Source organism: Dermacentor variabilis, chromosome 1, assembly GCF_050947875.1.
Source record: "Dermacentor variabilis isolate Ectoservices chromosome 1, ASM5094787v1, whole genome shotgun sequence".
NCBI classification, from domain to species: Eukaryota; Metazoa; Arthropoda; class Arachnida; order Ixodida; family Ixodidae; genus Dermacentor; species Dermacentor variabilis.
The window spans coordinates 260,510,525-260,532,817 of record NC_134568.1 but is presented as its reverse complement, the minus strand read 5'-3'; the positions used below and the strand labels follow the sequence as shown (position 1 = coordinate 260,532,817).

Below are 22,293 nucleotides of genomic sequence, written 5' to 3'. Positions count from 1 at the left end.
CCGCACCTCGCTGCTGGCACTGTGCTTATAGGAGCAGTCACGCTCACGCTGGATTATGTAAAATTTGCTTCAAAAATCTAGTTTCGCTGATCAATGCAAAGAATACTCTACCAACGGTAGTATTAAATGCAGAGAGAGAGAGAGAGAGAAGAAGAAGAAGAAAGAGCACCCCACGTCCTGCGTGTCGCGAACTCAGAACGCGATATGCGACATGCCTGTGTAGCGATTAGCGAAACATGCTATAGCCCCGAGATTTCATGTTGGTGTTCAGCTGCTCAGCACAAAATTGTGCTGAGCAGCTGAAGTTTATTTATGACAGTTTATTCATGAAATATTCATACAACAGCGCCCGAAAATATGGTTGCCGTTATGCACGGGTTTAGCTGAGCGGGGTGGCGTTGCTGTTGGTTCGCAAACTCCGGCTCGGAAAATCGGTCGGCGACTGTATTTGCATTAAAAAAAAATTCTATCCTAAACGGCATGCAAATAAAGAAAAAGTAAGACCACTAGCGCCCATACGACAATCGTAAAGAAGCTCTAAAATCCGGGCATTTCAAAATTGTAATAGTTGGCACCTAGCTATGGATATACTGTATGATATCGATTTGGTGCTTCAATCACGCCACCAATTTCACAGACAAAACGCAACAACGTATACGAAGACGTGTTATAGTCCAGATTTCAATTTACGTCAGTACAAACAAACGCCGAAGTAACTTGAAACATAGTAGATCTCCGCGAGTCTGAACGCGCGTAATTTTTTTTAAACCCTGTGGATACATTTTAGTCACCACCACCGGTCCTCGCATCAGCCGCAAAAGCACGACACCCGAGATCATCGTGCCACGTTCTCTGCAGCACCTTATATGTTCCGGTCCCAGCATGGAGCGGAACCGTGCTAATGCGTGCTAATGCTTCAAGTCCCTGAAGGGCTGACCGTCAGATCCTATTATGCACATATTTTACTGATCGAACAGAAGTGTCAACATTTACAAAATTGGCGAATCTGATACGAGAACTCACCAAAACATTTGTTTTCTACGGCATTCACGAGTTTAGTCGTTCTATGATGTCCGGGTCTAAGCCCCTCTCCTTACATCGGCATCAAGTGGCGGGGGCCGCTCCCAGCCTTGGCCACTGTCTTCGTCGAAGCCTCACTTGCCTCTTCCACAACACCACGAATATGACATAATGAAAGGAGACTCAGCAGTCAATGGATTACCATATACTCCACAAGAGGTTACGAAACTGCGCCCTCTTCTTCGTCCCCCAATCAGGGCTTTCATTTGCAAATTTGCTCAGGCTGCTGCCTTGAACAACACGGCTACTGTGCCTACGAATTACGCATGCTAAAGCCGATAAGGATAGAAAGGGTTGCACAGCTAGCGGCAGCACTTCCAGGTGTTGCAAGTATCGTTGCGGGCCTGACACTGGCACCATGTTTGAAGCCGTGCGGCCGTTTGCAATGGTGAACTGCAAGGCTCTCTAGAATAAAACTACACTAAAGTGGAAGCCAGGCAAGGAAAAATGCTACTATAGTCCGCTTCTCATCGATTGCAAATGTTGTCACGAACCAATGTGAAAGGACTGAAGAGATCACTGCGCCAAGTGGAGCAGAATGGTTACTGCCGCATGCACCTGTACAGTTCTTGAAGGAGAAACTTTTCGCTTCATAAAACTATATATATGCAGTAACATGCCTTGTAACAACTATATCGAAACACCTTTTTTTACATTTAAATTCAGTAAGGTTCCACTGCACGGGCACAATTTTCCCAAGTGATGCTACTGACGACAAGTCGAATACATCAACAGGGTGAAGCGTTTGCTTCTGCTGTTTCTGCATGACAGACACTGCAGGAAAGCGATAAACCAGACTGCCGCGGCCATCGTTGTGAGGAAATTGTTGCGTGTAATTTGCCCTGTACTCGTGCAAGCCTCAACAACACATTACGCAGATCAGCACACTGACGACGACGAGGCAGCTGCTTAATGTACTGTAGTTATTGCTAAGTCTCTAGTTAATAACTGCGTGCCTCCACCGCCTTCGTCGTTCTCGTGTCACGAAACTCGTGGTTTGCTCGATGTAACCCTTGTTGTCAGTGGCATCTACACGCGGCAAGAGCCTCGCGTCGCCCACCACATCGGTGTAGTAATCACAGTGGTCGAGGCCTCCGAACATCTCTCTGGTGCTTTATTGCACTGCGCAGGTCACAAGCATAAGCTGTGAGAGGCATGACATGTGGAACACAGCAAAAGAGTAGCTACATCAAAGCACACGGCTTCTGCTCGTTAGCTGCGACCGTCACTGCCAAGCTGTGCACACCGGGACTGCCGAAATCGCGGATCTCAAACATGGCGAGTGCCACAGCTCCCATAACGAACGACGTAGGGTGCAACCTTCCCTCATGAGAGCGGGCAGAAACTTTAGGGGAGGAAAGAAAGCATGAATTACAGGCTTTTTAAGCGTAGCAGCGGCGACGCATGCAGACCCGGTTTGCAAAGCCCACACACCGGACGCAAAAACATGTTGAACGAACTGAAAGCAAACTTCTAAAACTACATGCATAATTTTTTTGAATAACTTGGGTGACCACATCCTTAGGTAAACGAAGATGCGACATTTCGAGAGCGGTTCCTGTCATTCCGTGAAACGGATAGGTAAAAGCATGCGTCTTTAAATGCACGAAACTCAGTTCAGACGCTCACGCCGCAGCACGCTCGAACAGGACACGTGTATACTGAAGTTGGAGTAACAACGGAACAGTTCGGAAGTTATGGCACTAGGCTTCGCAAGTTCATCACTGCTAAAACGAATCCGCAGACAGCCACATAAAAATCATGGTCTTATGCGTACAAAACGCTTCTGAGCCTGAAACACACTACATTTCGGCACTCAAAACGAGATGCCCGTGCATACGACACACAGCACACACCCCAGGTGCACGATGTGCATAAACCGAGGTTCTGTTTCCCAAACATTAACGGCCGAAGCCACCATATATATCCCACTCGTCTGAGCCCACAGAATTTTTTGCACTGGGCTTCAACAAATCATGTCAAATAGGTACGCAACATGAAGCAAGTTTCAAGAAAGCTTGATTTAGATAAGCTTTCCACGTGAATGCAGCAGAATCCCAATGGGAACAAACTTGTATACCCAAAAGCAAACTTTGCCACCAAGGAAAAGTTTCCGGCTCAAGGTCGAACTCTCCACAAATACCAAGTTTGCTTTAGGAGGAACCCAGTTGGTTCACCATATAGTTAGTATAGGACTAGTTAGTATAGAATTTCCAACAACGAAGCTTGTGTCTGAAGAAGCCATGCTACAGAGACAAACTATTATTTTCAAAATCTCTCAGCACAAAGTTTGATTGACTTGATGACCCTTAGGTGTTTAAACTACAGTGCCAGTGCAGTGTGGTACATTTGACAGGTGTTGACTTGGCACGCCCGGTAAGGACCAGACCAACCAAACACGAAAGTCACTCTAAAGCACGCATAGTTTCACACCAGAAATATCATTAAAATGTGACAGTGATCAATACCACCTAGCCTGCAGTCATGCTGGTCGTCCAACCACGGGAGCATGCTGGAAAGGTTGAAATGTAGTATTATGTGCAGTGCCACCTATGCAATAGAAGTGTAGCATTAGGACTTATCCAGTTTCTAGCTGTAAGACTGCCCGATGAGGGGGTCACGGCCATGGCACTTCCTATCCATCCGTCCATGCTACAGCGTGATATGCTACAGCAAGAAGCCGCCTTTAGTAGACATTGCTTCCTAGACACTACAAGCAAGCAGAAAGGCGGCAGCATGCACACGTGTCACTGATTGAAGATTTATATGTTGCGTCATGAAATAAAGAAGTTAGTTCTGTGTTCCACAGGCGTGTTGAACATTTGGAAAGCTGCTAAACTAAACCCGACCCGTGTGACGTTTGCGCTTCCCAATGCAATCAATCAAACTGCACCGTATCAAGTGCAATACGATATCCGAACAGGCGACACGCCGCAAATATGTAATGTGAAAAGCATTGCAAACGCGCTGCCACGGAATTTCGCCACAAGGCCGGGCCGTTATCGGCCATCCACTGATTTCCTGACGCGACGTGTGAGCGCGCGGCGTCAACGAGCACTCAAAGGGGTTCAAGCACACCCGATATGGCAAGTCTATATTGTCGCTGGACACAGTAAATGAGCTTTCTCCTGAGTAAAGTCGCTGGTGTTAGTATTCTACCAAGTGCTTCTGTCACAAACAACACTGCCCTTCCTAGACTGTTTTGAATCGAATCAATGTTTAGATGCTTACGATTAGGACATTATTGGCTTTCAGTTTTAACCACTTCACACTTAGAAGAGAGATCACACTGAACTGCATTAACTAGTTGCAGTTGCAATGGAAGTTAGTCAGTAAGTGGCTGCCCAAGTATGTAGAGATGGTATGAGACAGAGACATTAGTATTAGCTCTGTATGCACAAGGTCCCAGCACCTGTCATACATCATAACACATAATGCAAGATTAATTATCCTGTACTCACTCAACTAGTTCAGGAGGTGATCAACTTTGCTACCTGTTTTGAACAATGCACTAGTGTGGTATGCAATACAGCCCTCATGCAGGAGGTGATGAATTAGTTCTGCACCACCATGGAACTAGCACTGAAGTGGTATGGGCTAGCTCATTGTGCAAAGCAAATTGAATGGAACTGCAATTTATGCCTGCCACGTCCACCATTTTTGTTTTCTGTATGTGCTTCACCAGAACATAATCTTCATTTTAGAGATTAATTGCTTTGTAATAAATCAATGACACCAAATTCTAACTACAGTGACAGCAAAAGCTGTGCTCTTGTCTTCTATAGCATTTTGTACGGTGAGCGGCTCCAGCAACAAAAACAAAGCATCAGTAGTACCTGCTAAAGATGTTAATAGCATTCAACATGAACTCATTCTTTACCAGTCAAAGCACGGCAATTTTCTATGACCTTAGGCTTGAGAGTTTTATTTCAAGAAATATTAGTCACAGCATATATTGGGATATTTTGAATTGTAGCTCAAACGATGGTGCTTTGAATGGAAGCAGAGAACTAGCTAGTCAAAACTTCTTTCACAATTTTCAGGAGAAATTTCAGATGCCACAATGTGTGTCCATAAAGAATTTATAATTTCAAATTCTTTTGAAAAGTACCGTGTAGAGGTCAATTTTGATTATAGCTCTTATCGATGTTATAGTTTTTGCAACATCTATATGTGTCACATATTGACAAATCTGATCAAAAATATGCGCAGTCTTAAATTCAGAGTGCATGGCGCTGCTTGTAAAAAATTTCCAAGATCAGTTTTGCAGAGTGTCAAAAACCAATCAATCAAACAGATTGGTTTTCTATGGTCACGGTAAAGAAAGAGTTTTTCAGTCCTTTCCACACAGAACCCCTAAGCGGGCAGTCAATTTAGACATTGACATAATTGGCCAAATTCAAGTACACTACAGGACGAAGACCACTCTAAGCAATTTCTAATTATCCTAATTTTGCATCAGCTGACTCTATCCTACTCTGGCAAACATTTTGATCCCACGATTTCATCTAGCAGTCAACTAAGCTTGATTGCATTTCTCTTCCCTTGGCATCCATCATGTTAGTCTAATAGCGCACCAGCTTATGTGTTCTATGCATCACATGAACTAGAGTTGGATAGGCCATGTGACCTACCTAAATTACGAAATTTAATATTATAAAACTATAGTGTGGTATGAGGGACACTGAATTAATTTTGACCACTTGGGATTCTTTCACATGCACCTAAATCTAAAGTACACAAGTGTTTTTGTATTTCGCTCCCATCTTATTCAACTTGACATCTTCCTCTTTGCTTAAACTAGAGCATCAGCCATCCACATTTGCTCAGTAATCGATGCTGCTGCTTCCTATCTTTTAAGATGATGTTCACATAAAATGAACGCCAACATAATATGCAACACTGGATGCTCATACAGGCTGTGGAGGAATATACATGTGATTAGTGCTGCCTCAAACACTGTCATTAGTATGGTAAATGGAAATGCAAGCATATCTCTTATATGCCTATGATGCTTCAATTTAAAGCATTAAGTGCATATTTTTTTCTACTTTCTGTTACATACAATGGCAAGATGAAGTTCAGGACTTTGAAGATACCAGGAGAAAGCTCAGGTTGCAAAAAGGAATATGGCAAATCAGTTCTGCAGAATTCCACAAGGTGGAGGAAAGTTCATAACAGGAAAAATTGACATCCACTCATATGTATCTTGAAGCTACAAAGGAAACTCGCAAGAGTTTCTCAGAAACAAAGCTTCATAGTAGAAGAAAAATTTGTCCTAGTCCAGTATTAGAAACCAGGACGAACGCCTTTCCGGGTAGTCACTCTACCATCTGAGCTAACCAAGAGGCTAGCAGATCGCAGCATAAGGGCGAATGAATCGACAACTTGGAGTGCAAGGAGAATGAATATGGCAAATCAGTTCTGTGGAATTCTACAAGGTGGAGGAGCACTCTCACACTTACAAGATGAGAGAAAGGGCAAGAGTGCAGGCTAGCGTAAAAAATAAAGATTTCGCGTAAGAAATTAGCTCGTAGCCTGTGTTACATGAATGGCTACTTGCCGTTCCGTCTGTAATAAAGACTTGGCTATTTGGCAACACACAAGAATAAATCATAACTCTGTATAAATGCTGAAAAACAAATGGCAAATAACTAATTAAAAATTACACAGAACCTTCAGCAGTTATAAGCACACCACACACAATTTTATCTTACTTTCAGCTCAATTTCGCAACTGTGATACCTGAAAATGACAGCGCTCCTGAATGTGTCACGCAGATGTGCAGTGCTAAGTTGAAAACTCCATTTCCACAGAAAATGTCTATAAGTCTACTAGACAGGATGATTCCTTGGAGAAAAATGTGCTCGTGGCATATGAATATAATCACTCATGATGAACGAGGTTCACGGTAACTAATGACATCTGCAATTTTAGTGTTGACACACTTCTCAGCAACGATAGAAAACTGAAAAGATGGTACAGTATCACCTAGATGGCGGGAGCAGTTTCATTACCAGACTGACTTCAGCTCCATGAGAGGAGACAACAAAGCCATCTCTTTCCACCAGATATATTTCTCATTTGAATGTGAGTAGGTACAGGACATACTGTAAAAATGTAGCTTACACCTTTTCAGATTATGATTTGCATAACTAGAACTTAAAGGCAGGGCTGTGTCCATAAGGCATATTCACAGCAAGATGATGTATACAGTAGTAAGAACAAGCATTTTTCCAAAAGCTTAAGGCAGCCACTTAGGCACTTTTGACAAGAAAGACAAGTGAAAACTACTGCTGACAGAGCAGGGAGTGCTGTCACTGATCAAATCAGAAGCTATGGTGAAGAATAACCCATACGAATTCAAAAACCTATAAATAGTCCCCTTGGTCAGTCAGCTCAAACACCAATAATGCAAGACAAGTGAGCTTTTTTTCCTGGCTCCCATGAGCATGAAGCATTTATTTTCTGGATATATTAAAGTCTAAAAGAAAATATAATTAGCTGCTCCCTGCATTGGGTGGCAAGCTTGCAGGCATTCATGTGCAAGGGTTCTTGACTATCTTCTTTGCCTAGCAGGCCACCGAGCAGACTCGCTCTCTTACAAAACAAATTACTTTAGGTTAACCTACACTGAAGAGGCACCCAATCTTTGTTACGAGAATCACAAAAACAGATGGCATAGTGTTTTGACCACATGAGAAAGCTGCTTATTTTTACTGCAGTTTCAAAAGTAAAACAGAAGTGTAGAACTTCTTGTGAGCAGAATGTGTGTCCGAATTGCACTAAACTTAAAGCCTGAGATGGAGAATCTGAGGTCCAATAAACTAAAATGTAAACCTAAAAAATCAAGCCTAGTCGAAATTTGCAATTCACAACAGTGAAGCATATGTAATGAAAGTAAAGGAACACATGCACTGAACTATGCAATTCCTAACACGTATACCCTCATGAATCAAGAAAGGGAAACTTAGAACATAACCAGTGCTAGTAAGCACTGCTTACCTCTCAATATTATACACCATTTGCATGCAGCATCCAAATCTTTCTGAGAGACACCAATGTGTAGGCAATAAAACAATGCCAAGCCACAACAGCTGTGCCAGAACATTCCTACAAACTGCATATTTGCAGCAAGTGCAGTGTGAGTGCCCTACAATGCACGATAGGCATTTCAAGCTGCGTCTCATGAACACCTGTCAGTGACAGAATACGTAAAAACGTAAAAGGCTACGAAATTCTCTGCACTAACTCTAGGCATCTAACATGAATTTATGTGGAAAGGAATGCGAGGAAGCCTTCTGAAAAGTGTGCTGAGGTAAGCCAAATGCATTTCCAAAAAAAAAAAAAAAGAACATCCGCCCATCCCAAAGAGGAACTTTGTATTTGTGTTCTTTTACTACAAATTGTGGCGAGTAACATTCGAAGGGAGCAATGTTTTTCTAGTTTGGGGAAAATTACCCCAATAATTTGCATGGGTCATAGGGGTAAACAACATTAAAACAGTAGACAAGGTGCTGTTAAGGAGCACATTGTCTGCTGCAAGAACACATTACCTCGTCGGCTAGCAGACACGTTTCACGTTCGTTCTCGGAGAAACGAGTAAATGCTGCAGCATGCCCAGTGACAACCGAGGCCCTGAGGTCAGTGAGCACGCGCCGTCCATGCTCCGAATAAAACGGCCCGGGGTCACTCACCGAAAAACTCTCCCTCCGGCGGGTTCTGCTCGAGCTCGTCTTCGATCTGGCGCATGAGGGCCTCGATCTTCTTCTCGGCCTCCGTGGGACCCTTGGGCCGCGGCGGGGTCACGTTGTACGGCAGCAGTGTCTTGGTGTTGAGCGTGTTGGGCTTGTAGCCCGGGTAAGGGGGCGGCGGCGGGAGCGCCTGCGGCGGCACTTGCGGACAGGCGGCCTGGGGGCTGCGCGCTGCAAGTCCTGCAATGCTGTCGCACGGCTGGCTCCGCATCTGGAGGGCCTGCTGCTGCCTGCCGATCGGATACGAGCAAGACAAGCTGTTGCTGCTGCCGGTCGTCGAGTATCGCACGCTCGAGGCGTACGAGGACGGTTTCTGAGCACACGGCTTGACCAATCCGTTGCGCTGCAACGACGAACCATCCAGGTTGGCGTAGATGGGATACTCGGGAGGGGGCTTCGCGTGCGGGTACGGCGGCGGTTCGCAGTGGCTAGCCCGCGGGCTCGGTGGCTTCGAGTCCTGAGAACTGAGCGACGATCGTGGGCTCTGCAAGGCAGCCACGTTCTCGTAGATGGGCGCAGCGCCGGCGGAACTGTTCGAGTGCTGAGAGTCACGGCTCGACGAACTGACGCTGCTACGCGGACTCGAATGAGCGCTATCCGGCAATCGTGTTTTGCAAGCAGCCCATCGCGCATAGTCGGGCGGCGGCACTCCACTTGCTGCTTCGGTGCAAGGTGCTTTGGGCGTCGCGAACTTAGAGGCGGCAATTACGCTAGCACGGTCAATCCTGGCGTATACTGGCAACTCTTTGCCGTCGGCTAGGCTCTCGATTGCGCCCAAAGCACGCCTGCTGGATGGAAGGTACCGTCGAGGGCTACCAAGCACATCCGCCGAAGCGTAGCTGCCCGCAGAAGTGGCCGCCCGAGAGAGAATGCGCCCATAGTCGTGATCTGCCGCCAGTGCAAAGTCCGGGTAAGACTTACTGTTCAGATTAGCATATATTTCTCGCTTTTTCTCGAAATCCTCGCCAGCCGAAGTGTCCGTACGCTTCGGCGTCGCAGCCGTCAAATGGTCCCTGGACGGCACTTCGAAGAGACTCAGATCTTGCAATATCCGAGTCGCGTCGCTCGCCAGCTCGTCGTCGTACATTGTTGCCTCGTTCGTCCGTTGGCCACTTTACTCGTACGCCACCACGAAAAATATGGAAGTTGTGATCTTAGTAAACACCGCCGTCCCACAGATGCAATAACCAAAACAATGCACTGCAAGATTACATGCTTCCACATGCACACCTGCCAAAAGGCAGGGCACTAACTTTCACCATTCTTCTTCGTTGCGTCTCTCTGTCGGTCGCATACGAGCGCAACCAGCGGAACACCGCCGGGTATGACGTCACAACAAAAGCTTTTTTTGTCCAGAGACGCGATACCTACGAGCTCGAAGATAGTCCGCAATGTATCATCATTGCTTTCCTTACTCAAGCAACACAAACACAAAGTACAATCATTTAAAGTAGTGTCACAAGCTACTGTAAGCTTTTGTCAAAATTGAAGCGGTGAGCCTATGACTGAAGGATTTGCCGTAAACTGTATCCATCCGCCGCCAGGGCAAAACACTAAACATAAATTAACGAAGAAACGAAAGAAACGACTTTCTTCTGCCACGTTATTTAAATAAGATTTAAATACGAACATAATTATAATAAGCTTAATGTGTAGCAACGCTGTTATACTTCTAGATATACATAATATTGACGAAAGTAACGCTGACATCAAAAATTATGTGCGCACGTGTTGTTTGCGCCATCTATTGACTCTTCTAAAAACTTATCACAATTTTTTTGGGTGCTCTTAAAAAATTATTCACTTATTTATTATTTTTATAAATTTATCATAAAATTTATGCGCTTAATTTTATATTGAATTATATTGCTTAAAAAATTTAACATCATTTAGGCGACGGCTAGCGGCGACTACTAACGGCGACCACAAAAACGTGCTTCAACATGGCGGCGTCGTTGAGAAAGCAGACCGTAAGTTCGGACGAGTATCAATTCTGTAAATAATGCCATTAGTTCGCAGTCTAAGGCTCAAGCATGCAGGGAAAATGTTTATATACTAGTAGTTGACTGTTTTTGTTGCGCTTGTGTGTACGTTTCTGTTCGCAGGCGTCGAAAAACGTGGAAACTGAACCGCGTGCATTAACACTCTCTTTGACGTTTCTTCACTCGTGATAACTTGTCTCTGAGCTAAACTGGAGACCCTATCTATGTGTAACTTTCAACGCGCATTCACCAATCGCCTTGATGCGCTATAAAAATACGAGATTTGTTCTTGTGTTGCGTTAATGGATCGCCTGTAGCTTCCGTTGTAAATGTTCTGGTTACTGCCGTGCGTGACTCCAACATTCGTTTCTTTTCTTTTTTTATGCACTAGTTTACATAGAACCCCCCCCTCCCCCCCCCCCCTTCAGAAAAAAAAAAAAGAAAGATACGATCATTTTCTTTTAGCAGCGCGGAGTGCCGGTACCCGCCCACGGTCTCCACGATGCCGCCGGTCAGAAAAAAAAAATGCAATGAAAAGATAAATAAATCAAGCGGAAGTTTGCAAGTTGCTCCATTTAGTCCAGATAATACGTTCCAAGAATCTGTCTTGAAATTTAGCAGTCGAACATATTTATTTATTCGTTCTTTCATTCAGAAATAACCATAAAGGCCCTCAGATGAGGGTACTACCGGGGGAGGGGGAGGCAGAACTTGTGCAACTTATCAGTGAAATGCACAGCTATACCATTAAGGGAAAACAGCAGAGGGAAGGCGGGAGATGGAAATTCGAGACGATGAGCAAAACGAGAACAAGGTGAAAGCGGGAGCCAACGTTTCGACAAGTGGACTTCTCATTTTCAAGGCTATACCATACAGCTATACCATTAGTAGCATTGTTACCTGCAAAAGCTTGAACAGAACACTTTTTTTTTTTTTTTCACCTACAAGGTGTCGGGAGCAATTTTCAATTGATCGTACATTGAATTGACTGGGCTGACATTCGAAAGTGGCATGCGGTATTGAACATTGAGTACTGAAGCTGAGAACGGAGTAGAACTGTTCCTACAGCATTATCTTTATTGCCGTAATAAGTGCACTGACCTTCTGGATCTGCAGCTTATAAATAGAAATGTAGATAGGAAGCAATGACAACTTGACCTATAAAAAAAGGTTTACCTGTATAAAAAGAATGAACTGCATACCACGTCATAAATAAGCAAATATGCATATGTAGATTGCGACCTTGAATTGAAAGTTTAGCTGTGCTATCTTACACCTACATCTATGCACCATCTTGCAAAGCTTATGCAGTGCAGACAAAGCAACAGGCATGTCGGACTGCTGAAAAATTTGCACATCTATGCAGTTCCACTTCTGGATGGGCTTAAGCTTATAAATGATGCTAACAACCAGCAAAACAATCACAGGGCATCTGTGCAAGGTTAGTCCTAGTGTTTAGTGAGCAAATAGCTATGTGCTGGGCCAGGACTCTCCTCAGTTTCATATGAAATACATTGCTGCTATTGAATAATACCACATCTGTAGTTGTCTTAGGTGAGCACGGAATTGAGCATTGTGGATGGAACAGTTGGGAATGCAGGTTTGCACTTAATTGCATGACGTGACCTGCAGCTTTGGCTGTGATGCACAAACTCGCTGAGATTAAATATTCTCTGGTGGGGATTAAAATGCAGGCGTGCGAAGCAAACTGATGAGCTTCATTATTTTCAGGAGGGTGATGTACAAGTCACGGCTGAGGACCAGGAAATGATCAACAATTTCGCCAGACAAAATGCCAGACTTGAAGATGCAACAGAAGAGATGAAACATCTAGAGGTATGGCTGCATCACTACCCTCACATTACGAGCCTGAGAATGTGGAATACTGCAAATGGGCACATTATTTCTGATAGTGCCTCAGATTTGCTTCTTTTTCATGTTGCAGGTTGTGCTGTATAGTAGGTTCTGTGTATGTGCAGCATTTGTTTTACTTCATTATCTATGACATTGGCTCCCAATATGCAGAAGTAAAGGTCATGGGGATGTTACCCAATAGTAATTGAGGTGTTGTATATGGTTCAGAATAAGCACATTGTTTATGGCTATTCTGCATAACCTGTAAACTGACCTACAATCATGATGCAACCATGCAGGACAATTTAAGTCTTTGTCAGTAATGTCTAAGCAGTAAACTATTGGCAAACATCAGTGCAGTTCCTGTCACATGTGTAACTAGTAAAATCAGTTTTATTTCCATTTCCAATGTTTTCTGTTATGCAGAACATGTGTGGTTGGCACTTCTGATAGACCAATTCTGTTCAGAGCAGCATATTTTTTACCTTGCATTATACAGTTGTCATAAGACTGTTTCACGTTCCAAATATGTTGCAAATACTACAGTGCATTTTGTATTATATTTTGCCATTTTAGTTGTACATCTTAGTTGCAATATATAACTGTGACACATGAAATTGTGGTCTCATTGTTGGTATTTTGAATGGAAGTAGAAATAATTGCTGAGAGAGTTCATAGGATTCTGCAAAATTTCGAAGAAGCACCTGAAGAAACATGAATGAAAAAAAAAAAAATAATTGGCGATTTTTGCTAGAAGTACTGAGCAAAGTAGAAATACACACTATGTAGCTTGCTCCTGGTTTCCGACATCTCTAAGTTAGACCAAGCCTAAAAAATTTGGCAGATTTGATGGGATGAATGTCAGTCACGGAGATGCCCATGCGATGAAGGAAAGCTGTGGCTTTGCAATTGTCAGAACGGGTATACGCCTATTGTGCAGGGAGCATTTGTTTTGACTTCTTGCAGCAGGTTTCTGGTTTCCTCTGCATTCTTCAAGCTCTTGAAGCAATAGTTCTTGGGTTGGAGAACATTCACTAACCTCCTCATAATTGATTATCACTCTCAATCGGCCTCGCTCTGCAAGCAAGTAATGTGTCTAGTCATGCACATTGAACTGACCCTGCAGCCTTTGCGTGCTTTGTATAGTAATGTACAGTAATTACGAGCATTTGCACATGTGGCATTCAAAATGTAAGAGCAGACTGCTAGCCAAGCTTCTGTGGAAGGTCGGCCTAAAATCAACTGCATGCTCTTGTGCGAGTGAAAACTCCACGCAAGAAGTATCTCGCATAATAAATTATACCTAAGTTGTCGAAACACTAATGGATAAAAGCAACCCACTTCGTGAAAAAAAATAGTGTTGCAATCATTAGTCAAACATAATAATTGAAACAATGTGCACTCCTGTGCAGAGGTCGTAGCACAAAATTGGACGACCTGACAAGAAAGCTCCTGTGTCTCCACTGCTGTTGTCATTTTTGCGTTGTTTGATTTGGAAAGTGCAAGGAGCACAGGAGGCTGGTTTTGAGAATACCTCCCATCAAAATTTTATTTTTTGGCGAAGTGTCATCCTTCGAGACTTCCCCGTGTCAAAAATTTTAACATCTTAGTCTTCATTTCGTACGGTGCGTGGCATTGCTTGGAGAAGAGTCTACGGCAATGTTTTAACACGTAGAAAACTATATAGAAAATTGGTTAATTTCCTATGGCCCAGTAAGGAAACCTCTCAGGCACCAATTAATTGTGTCCATTCGAAATTTATTTCACCTCAAATCTTGCGTCTTCAGAATCATGAAAGCTGTACAGCTGCAGAACTATTAAGAATTTTCAGTTCACTGAGTTTTGTCAAGATTACAGAATGTGGACTCCTTGTGCAAGAGCTGTCTACAGGGATGTCAGATATGAGAAAATCAAATGAACATCAACTATTTCATATCTAGCTTCCAAAGCACCTACCCAACCACTTGGAAAATATACCCGACATTTTTACATTGTAACACGGCGAACGAAGTGAACCCGCTACGCAACGCCATACCGACACCAACAGCAAAAGCCCAGCCATCTACTTTCCGACTAGTTTCACTTAAATGCTTTGTGCACATTATTCAACTTGCAGTACAGGTGCAATCAGCTGTGTTTCAATATGTGTGCGACACATCTGTTATATTTTCGTCAGAGTTTTTGCTGTTAACGCATAATCTCGTCATGGACAATTGTGCGTAAAGCGTTTGAAGAGTTGAATGAAGACAAACATAGGCGCATGCTATTTTGCACGAGATTGCACATTTTAAAAGGCTTGGGTTAGTGTCAGAAATCAAGACTAAACTTTGGTTTTACACATACTCAGCATTCTCTCCTGCTTGGCTCTAAAAAACACCAGCACTTGTCTCCCTGGTATAATTCCTGCCTTAACATTAGTTATCTATTGTGTCTCTGCCCAAGCTGTGCATTGAAAAAAGAGAAGCCCATCAGTACCACAGCAAATGGAAACTTCCACTCAAGCACTGTTGACTGCACCATTTTTCTTCATTGACTAGTATTTATGAGCGCAGAGGTGGCATGTTTGCTCCTCAAGTTCCGTGGCGATGCAGATTTACCACCGTATTCTTAAACGATCCTTGACTTTGAAGCTCTTCCTTCAATCTACCAAGTTCAGTACAGCACTGCCCATTGGCTGAAGAAGGTGCTACATTTCTCAAGAATATCTGTGGAGTATCATTGAAGTGCAGTGACCACTTTTGTCGAGAGATGGCGTTGCCATCAACTTTCTCAAGTTAAGGTGGAGGGTTCAGTGGAGGAACGTTGTAAAACAGAGGGGTTAGTGTCACTATGACCTCAAGTTTTTTTGTGAACATAGGGTTTTATTTGGTACACACACATTACATGATGCTTATGTATGGAGCAATGACATTTGTGATGGGGGCAATGCTGCTGTCGCTCTGCCTATACATTAACAACACACTTGCTCATGCATGCAGGGCATAAATGCTAAATTATTTATCTGACAGACAGAATCAACAGTCTTGTACTGGAGTTGACATTTTGACAAGAGGATTTTGTATGGTCAAGCAAAAGGAATGCCTCAGGTGGGAGCCAGCACTTCAACAGAGACTTGAAAGACAAGTCCAGTTGTTGAAAAATTGGCTCCAGTCTGATACCCTAGTCACACAGGGCAGTTGCTCAATCGGGATAAAATTGCTTGATTGCATTTTGTTCACTTGAGCAAAGGAGCCGATCACAATCGAGAAATTAAATTCTCATTCAAATTGTCCCATGTGACCTGGCATGAGACATCCCTTGTTTGACCACTTGACAACTTCAACTCTTCATCTTTTCGTGAAAACTTTTGCCTTGTTTTTATTATCTGGCGAAGCATTTATGCAGGTATATGTAACGTGCGTATGAAAGATACATCTGTGGTGACCCTTACCTATAGTATTGGTCTTGATAATCAATGCGGCATATCTTGCACTTACAAACTGCTCTAATGTATCTGACAAAAGGGTGGGCCTCATATCCTCTGGTTCCTTATACAAATGTATGCTGTAGCACCCCATCTCCTAAGCATTCTTACTTTCATTCATTTGTGCATGTAGCTCATTGATAAGCCAAATGAAATTATTAAACATTATTAACATTAACATTAAAGCATTAACAGAAGAGGGGGAAAAAGGAAAAGTGGGGAAGTTTGTCACAACAGAATACCTAACTTCCTAGATGGCAAACACATAAAACGCATGTGCACAGGACCATGGGGACTTGGCAGTGAGCAACGTTGGTCAAACAAGGGATGTGTTTGGAACCAATGTTTCAACAAGGGGACTTTGTCTTCCCTATGTCAATGTCTGCCAAACACTTTCACTCTCAACTGATTTAGCCACCATTTGTTTCACAGAGCACAGGCTTCTAGGCAGGATGCTCAGTGTTGCCTGCTCTTGCCTAAGTGGTAGCGTAGGCATCACGTGGGAAGTGTTGGGTTTGTTTTGCAATAAGCATGGCTATTGGCACTGAACTGCTGTGAATGAGTATGCTAAGTGCAAGATTAACTGAACAAACTGAACTGTAGCTTTAGACACATAAGCACCGTCATTCACTTCCTTCTCTCCTTGTTTCCTGTCCATCGATATTGCACCCCTTACACCAAAAAAATGGCCAGAGTCCGCTTTCACTGGCCCCTCCTTCTTTTTACATTGGTCTTAAAGGTTGACTTTGTCAGGTATATTATCAACTCCAGAGTGAGGAACTGAGTTTGCATCATAAGATCATTGGGTGAAATTTGGTGAAATAAACCAGCTTAAGTCAGAGACAGTGTTAAGTTCTTAATAAATTAAATGCAACCAGAGGAGCAATCATGTTTAATTGTGTAGCTTCCAGTAAGCTAATTTTGTGGAAATATTTGAGTGACCTTATTTCGTTAATGAACATAAGACATAAATAAAGCTGATTCCAGCCACATTACAACTGTGCATATTTCTATACAGTAACTATCCACTATCAGCATATGTTGACTTACTGTAGTAAAATGTACCACACAACCATTAAATAGCTTTTCTCAAGTTTGCTGCTGCTCCTTCCTTGCGATCTGTCTCTTTCGATGATAGCATTCATTAGGCAACTCTTGAAAACTTGCATTAAGGTACGTCTCATGCCTGTGACCAAACATGCTCAAGTATATGCAATACATATATTTGTACTAATGTGTACATCATGCAGTATGGACGGTACTTCCCTGCCCCAAAAGTGATAGCACAATTGCTGCACAACTGTGACATCACATTATGGAGTTTATACATTTAGAATGCTTCTATGTTAAAAAAGAAAAAAGAGGCAGTATAGCACTTCTTGGGAGACCAAAGTTTCTTGAAATAGTAATTAACCTTCTAAAAAGATTCCTACATTTATTTTTATGCCATGTTTCAGAGAAAACCATGACAGCAGGGGCTACACAGATATTCCACAAGTATGATTACCTGTAACGAATGGGCAAATGGGCTTACAGAGAAGGTGCCATGCATCCATAAAAACTTCCTGCAGACCGGTGCGTTAAGTGATAGTGCCTGTGAGTTTTTGAAATAGGCCAAATTGCATTTACCTTCATGTTGAAATACATCATGAGCGAGACATGTGAGTTTGTACAGTATTTTCAGTGTGCTAGCTCCGACATTGTCCTACATTTATGTCACTTTCTTGCTTATGAAGACTGTTCTCTCAACAAAAATGGCACTTTAGACACCTCAGAACGCACATAAATCGTTAGCATGAATTAATATTTGCTATTAATGTCCTTCTGCGGTTGACGAATCAAAAATGCTCAGTTGTCTCTTTTGTAATGCTGCATGCTACAAATGCTATGAATGTGCACCACTTGTCTTTTTTGTCTCATGCAGAAGGAGTTGCGCAACTTAGAAGACGCTGCAGATGAAATTATGATGGCTGAAGATGATATCCACGTACCATATCCTTAAATGCATTAGTCACTTGTTTGGTGGTTGCTACTTCTGTAATATTGCTTTCTTTGCCCTAAATATGCTGGGTTTCACTGGTGATATTAGGGAATAATAGCCTAGTTGTTGATCTTTTGGATGCCAGCAATGGAATTGGTTGAAAGTCTTTTTAACAGTTATTTGCGAATTTTCAAAGGAGCATTAGAGAAAGAATAAAAGAATGTAGTCCTCTTTAATTTTCTAAGCTTGCTAAATTCTTATTGAATGAGTGAAATCTGAGGTATAAGGTATATGCACTGATGCCACAGTTTTAGCTTCTTTTAAGTATACAATGCTAAAAGATTACTGCGGTTTTTGCTGACAATAGATGAGCTGTGAAACCTCATTGTGAGAAGTTGCACCATGAAAGTGAAAAGAGCAAGAATGAGTTTGAGCAAAAATTGATGTTCCTGATTTCTAAAAAAAATTCATTCCACCACGCTGCTTTAGCAATGCTTTCCATTTTGGGTGGCTGTTTCTTCATTCACTCTTGTGTAAATTTGAACGTGCACACGCTACATCGGTTTAGTTTTGACTGGCTGCTGTGTGAGAAAACATAGGTGCCCCACTTGTCGTACCAAAGGACAGAATGCAGTGATTTGTTTTCTGTAGTCTGAAGACAAGCCTGGAAAGAGCTCTCTTGTGAGAACTGTTGTGGGCTATGCTGCACAGTTCATTTTTGTGTGCTCTAAAGTGGTGGTCATGATGGAAGCCTCTCTACCCAAGCACAGGCATTTCATTGTTGTCTTCTCTCGAGCAGCATCACTAGTGCCTTCTTCTCATTTCTACCAGGTCAGCTCCAAATATGATGGAAAGTGCACCAGACTGTTGTTGATTGGATATATTCTTCAAGTCTTTGTCATCAATTGCCATATTGTGTACTGCACCATGCTTTCTCTTAAGACCAAAAAAAATGCACCGGGTTTTCCTTTAGTGCAGACAAGTGAGGCAGCCATTGTTTCACACCGCAGTTAAATCTGAACCAATATAGCACGTCCAAACTTGCTTGAGAGACAGCGACCACACATGGAAAGCGTTGATAGGACATTGTGGTGAACAGTATTCTTCAAGAGACCTGGGATTCGATCGGAGATGGTTGTTCGGCGCGTTCGTTCGCTCACCGGCGCGCGAGATTGGCCTACTCCGCGCCGACGTCGCCAGCCGCGGGGCGCGGCCACGCTTTTGGTGACATCAAAATGACGATACGCTCCTGTCAATCATCCTCCCACCGAGCATTTCGTCTGCTAGGCGCCGAACCCAACGGGAGCTGGGAAGTTTGGAGCGATCATGCGGCTTCGCATGGCGCGTCTTGTGGATTGGATTGGATCCAACCGGCGGCTGCGGCATGGCACACTTGGATCCAATCCATAGTTTAATTTGAGAAAATATACAGTTTTAGTAGTGCGTACGGAACGTACGCAACGGCGTTGCGTACGTAAGATCGCTACGTTCTGCAAAGTGCGCATGTGCAGAATGCAACACGAACAGTGCGTGATGCGTACGCACGCATCCGATTCTTGCGTGCATTCGTAGGGAGCCTTGCGGGCTGCTCTCGTGGTTCTTGTTTGTTCGGGAGAGCGTGAGATAAAAGTTTCCCAAAATGGCAGCGTCAAAGGCGACCAGCGAAGGCTGTATTTTTCAATGGCCTACGATTTGGCTTTGCTGCGTGAACGCGCAGATGCCGTTCCGGGATCCTGCACGGTGGGAAAGCATAGCAAAAATAGGGACTCTGTTTTTGAGACAGTGTTCAGTGTGCACTGCTTCCGCGAAAGGCTCGACCTGCTTTTGGTGCAGTTCGTCGCAAATGACCGTGTCAGCGTCAGAAAGTAAGAACTCGGTTTTTATTTTTCTCGATATGATTCGTGTATTTCATCTGTATTAAAGTAGAGTCTCTTAAAGGCCTAAATATATAGTTTGACGAAGCGGGAACGCACCCACACGTTACATCAGAGATCAACAGCGTCTTGTTCGACCGACGGTTCAACGTGCTGGCGGACGCGGCCAATGCGCTCTGTCGCGCCCGGCGTCTAACGCTCGCCCTCTTACGTACGTAGGCATTTCGCAGTACAAAAAGCCCTAACGCGACACGTGCTCCTACGTTGCGCAAAGCACTTGCGTACGTATCGTCATGACGCAGTACTAAAACTGTCTAATGGCGCCTCCGTTGGAAACTTAGGTTGTTGCGCTGGTGTTTCTAGAGGAAGGAGGAGAGCGGGTGGCGATGCGAAACGCGTTTGTAAAAATGGCAGAAAGTGAATTCCGGTGTTGTTTTCGTTTCTCGAAACAAATAATTCGTTGCTTGTACAGCAAAATCGACCCCATCATCGGTACCAGCGAGCCACTGGAATGTTGTTGCTGCCTCTTAAAAAGTGCGCCACACTTCCCGTCGTTTTTTTTTTTTCCCCTTTTTTCTTCTCGCTGTGCGCGACACCACCTAGGGACGACTCAAAGAAACTAATAGTTATAAATTGCAGTAGTCACACGTACTACTATTTTAAAACGTGTTTGGGCTTGAGAAGAAAAAATACATTTTTTTAGATAAAGATTTCATTCATTTGGAAGACGAGAAACATTTAGTTTTGTAGTATACTGTCCACAAGCAGACGACAAACGACGGCAGTAAACTTCCGGGGAGGTCACCGCTTCCTGATTGGCTGTTCTCTCCACCCCGCTGTCACAAATTTTGCATACTGCCACATTGTGACGTTGCAGCAAACGAACAAAACACGTATTGAACAGAATATCTCCGATCGCGCCCCTGAAGTGAGGATAATTTTCTGTTCTCTTGTGCACACAACATTATGCAGAAAATGCCTGGCTACATTATCAGCTTGTAGCACACCTAGTTTTCTTTTTTTTCTTCCTGAATTCGTAGGCTTCCGTTGCAACGACTGTTCGGTCACAAAACATTCATCACTTAGAATTTATAGTCTGTTCAACCAGCTTTTCAGGAGCAAGTAAGTGTCCGCCTATTGGAGTGCTGATTGGCTAGGGTACGACTTAAGACAGCCTGCCCCTTTCTCACTGCTACTGCTCATCAACCGCCGAAATGGACACTCTACGAGGTGAACACGTAAGAGTACCCCCTCTGGTCTAGTCTAGCACTTTGAGCCAGTTTCAGAGCTTTTTGGATAATGCCTGCTATACTTAATTAAGAATATGAACCTGAGGCAGTTATGCTGCTTGTGTCCACAGGCCTGTCTTGATGGTTTGTTCCTGGCAACAGTTTGTGTGTAAGTGCTTGACAAAGCAATGGTTGTGTGCTGTGTGCATGAATCTATGGAGTGGCTGCATTGTTTTCTGCACTGTTTTCTGCTGGCTTGATAACTGATGAATATCTATGGAATAGCTTAGAACAACGCATTGGTCACCTTGCTTTTGAAGGAAGAAAAATTTACTTGAAAGATGACTTTCAAACATTTTTTCAACTTATGTGCATCAAGTTCCTTAGCTGGAATCACGTACCAGCTGGGAGATGTATTTGTCAGCCTGGACTCTGAGGAGGCTCAGCAAATGATTGAACGAGCAAAAGAGCAGAACAAAGCACGGAACAAAGTTCTTGAAGAGGATACTCGCATCATTAAGGGCATCATGGCCGAGCTGAAGTCGCAGCTGTACAACAAGTTTGGAAACAACATCAACCTGGAACCTGATGACAGCTAGTCCGCCTTGCCATATGTATGCATTCTCACATCTAACTTAACAAGCATTTTTCTTTTTTTTTTAACAATTTGTCTTTTGTAGTGTTGCTCTTAAACTGCTTGAAAGTTCTGCGCCTTCCGAGTTCAGCCTACGGGACGTGAAGAGACGTGCTGCTTTGAATAAAACACAAATGTGTGCCGATTACCAACATTACGTGGAAGACTGCACTGTTGCAGTCCATGAATATGGTAACAAATACAATAAACAAAGTCTGCAATATTTGTCTGTGCCTTTTATGTCGTGCAAAACTTTTCTGCTCCTGCATGCAACTACTGAAGCAAAATGGCAAAAATAAGTGAACACTTGTGGCAGTCCCGTTGTAAACATAATCCAACACCTAGAAGGCACTTTCATGATTTTGTGCTTTTGTGGTGACAGTCGCAGCTGAATAAAGGATCGTGCAGCTCGGTGTTTTCGGCAAGTCTGTTGGTACCAAAT

At 43.4% G+C, this 22,293-nt stretch overlaps 2 protein-coding genes across 2 annotated transcripts in view; one reads left to right on the top strand and one right to left on the bottom strand.

Moving 5' to 3' along the window:
• jub (LIM domain-containing protein jub) overlaps positions 1-10,286 on the bottom strand; it is a 74,693-nt gene extending 64,407 nt beyond the window's left edge. The window contains exon 1 of the mRNA XM_075674015.1: positions 8,778-10,286. Within this exon, the coding sequence (XP_075530130.1) occupies positions 8,778-9,921 (1,144 nt within the window). The 5' untranslated portion in view covers positions 9,922-10,286. The remainder of the gene's footprint in view (positions 1-8,777) is intronic.
• Positions 10,287-10,731: 445 nt separating this feature from the next.
• Positions 10,732-22,074, top strand: Pfdn4 (prefoldin subunit 4). The gene is made up of 4 exons (XM_075674037.1): positions 10,732-10,804; positions 12,548-12,652; positions 18,058-18,125; positions 21,615-22,074. Exons 1-4 carry the CDS (start codon positions 10,778-10,780, stop codon positions 21,814-21,816), a joined length of 402 nt encoding a protein of 133 aa, XP_075530152.1. The 5' UTR covers positions 10,732-10,777; the 3' UTR covers positions 21,817-22,074.
• The last annotated feature ends 219 nt before the right edge of the window (positions 22,075-22,293 follow it).

What these genes read in the sequence shown, in the direction of transcription:
- Pfdn4 (XM_075674037.1), top strand. Translation starts at nt 10,778, where the DNA reads ATGGCGGCGTCGTTGAGAAAGCAGACC. An exon ending in CGTCGTTGAGAAAGCAGACC is followed by an intron (nt 10,805 to 12,547) that starts GTAAGTTCGGAC and finishes CATTATTTTCAG; the next exon opens with GAGGGTGATGTACAAGTCAC. An exon ending in AAGAGATGAAACATCTAGAG is followed by an intron (nt 12,653 to 18,057) that starts GTATGGCTGCAT and finishes TGTCTCATGCAG; the next exon opens with AAGGAGTTGCGCAACTTAGA.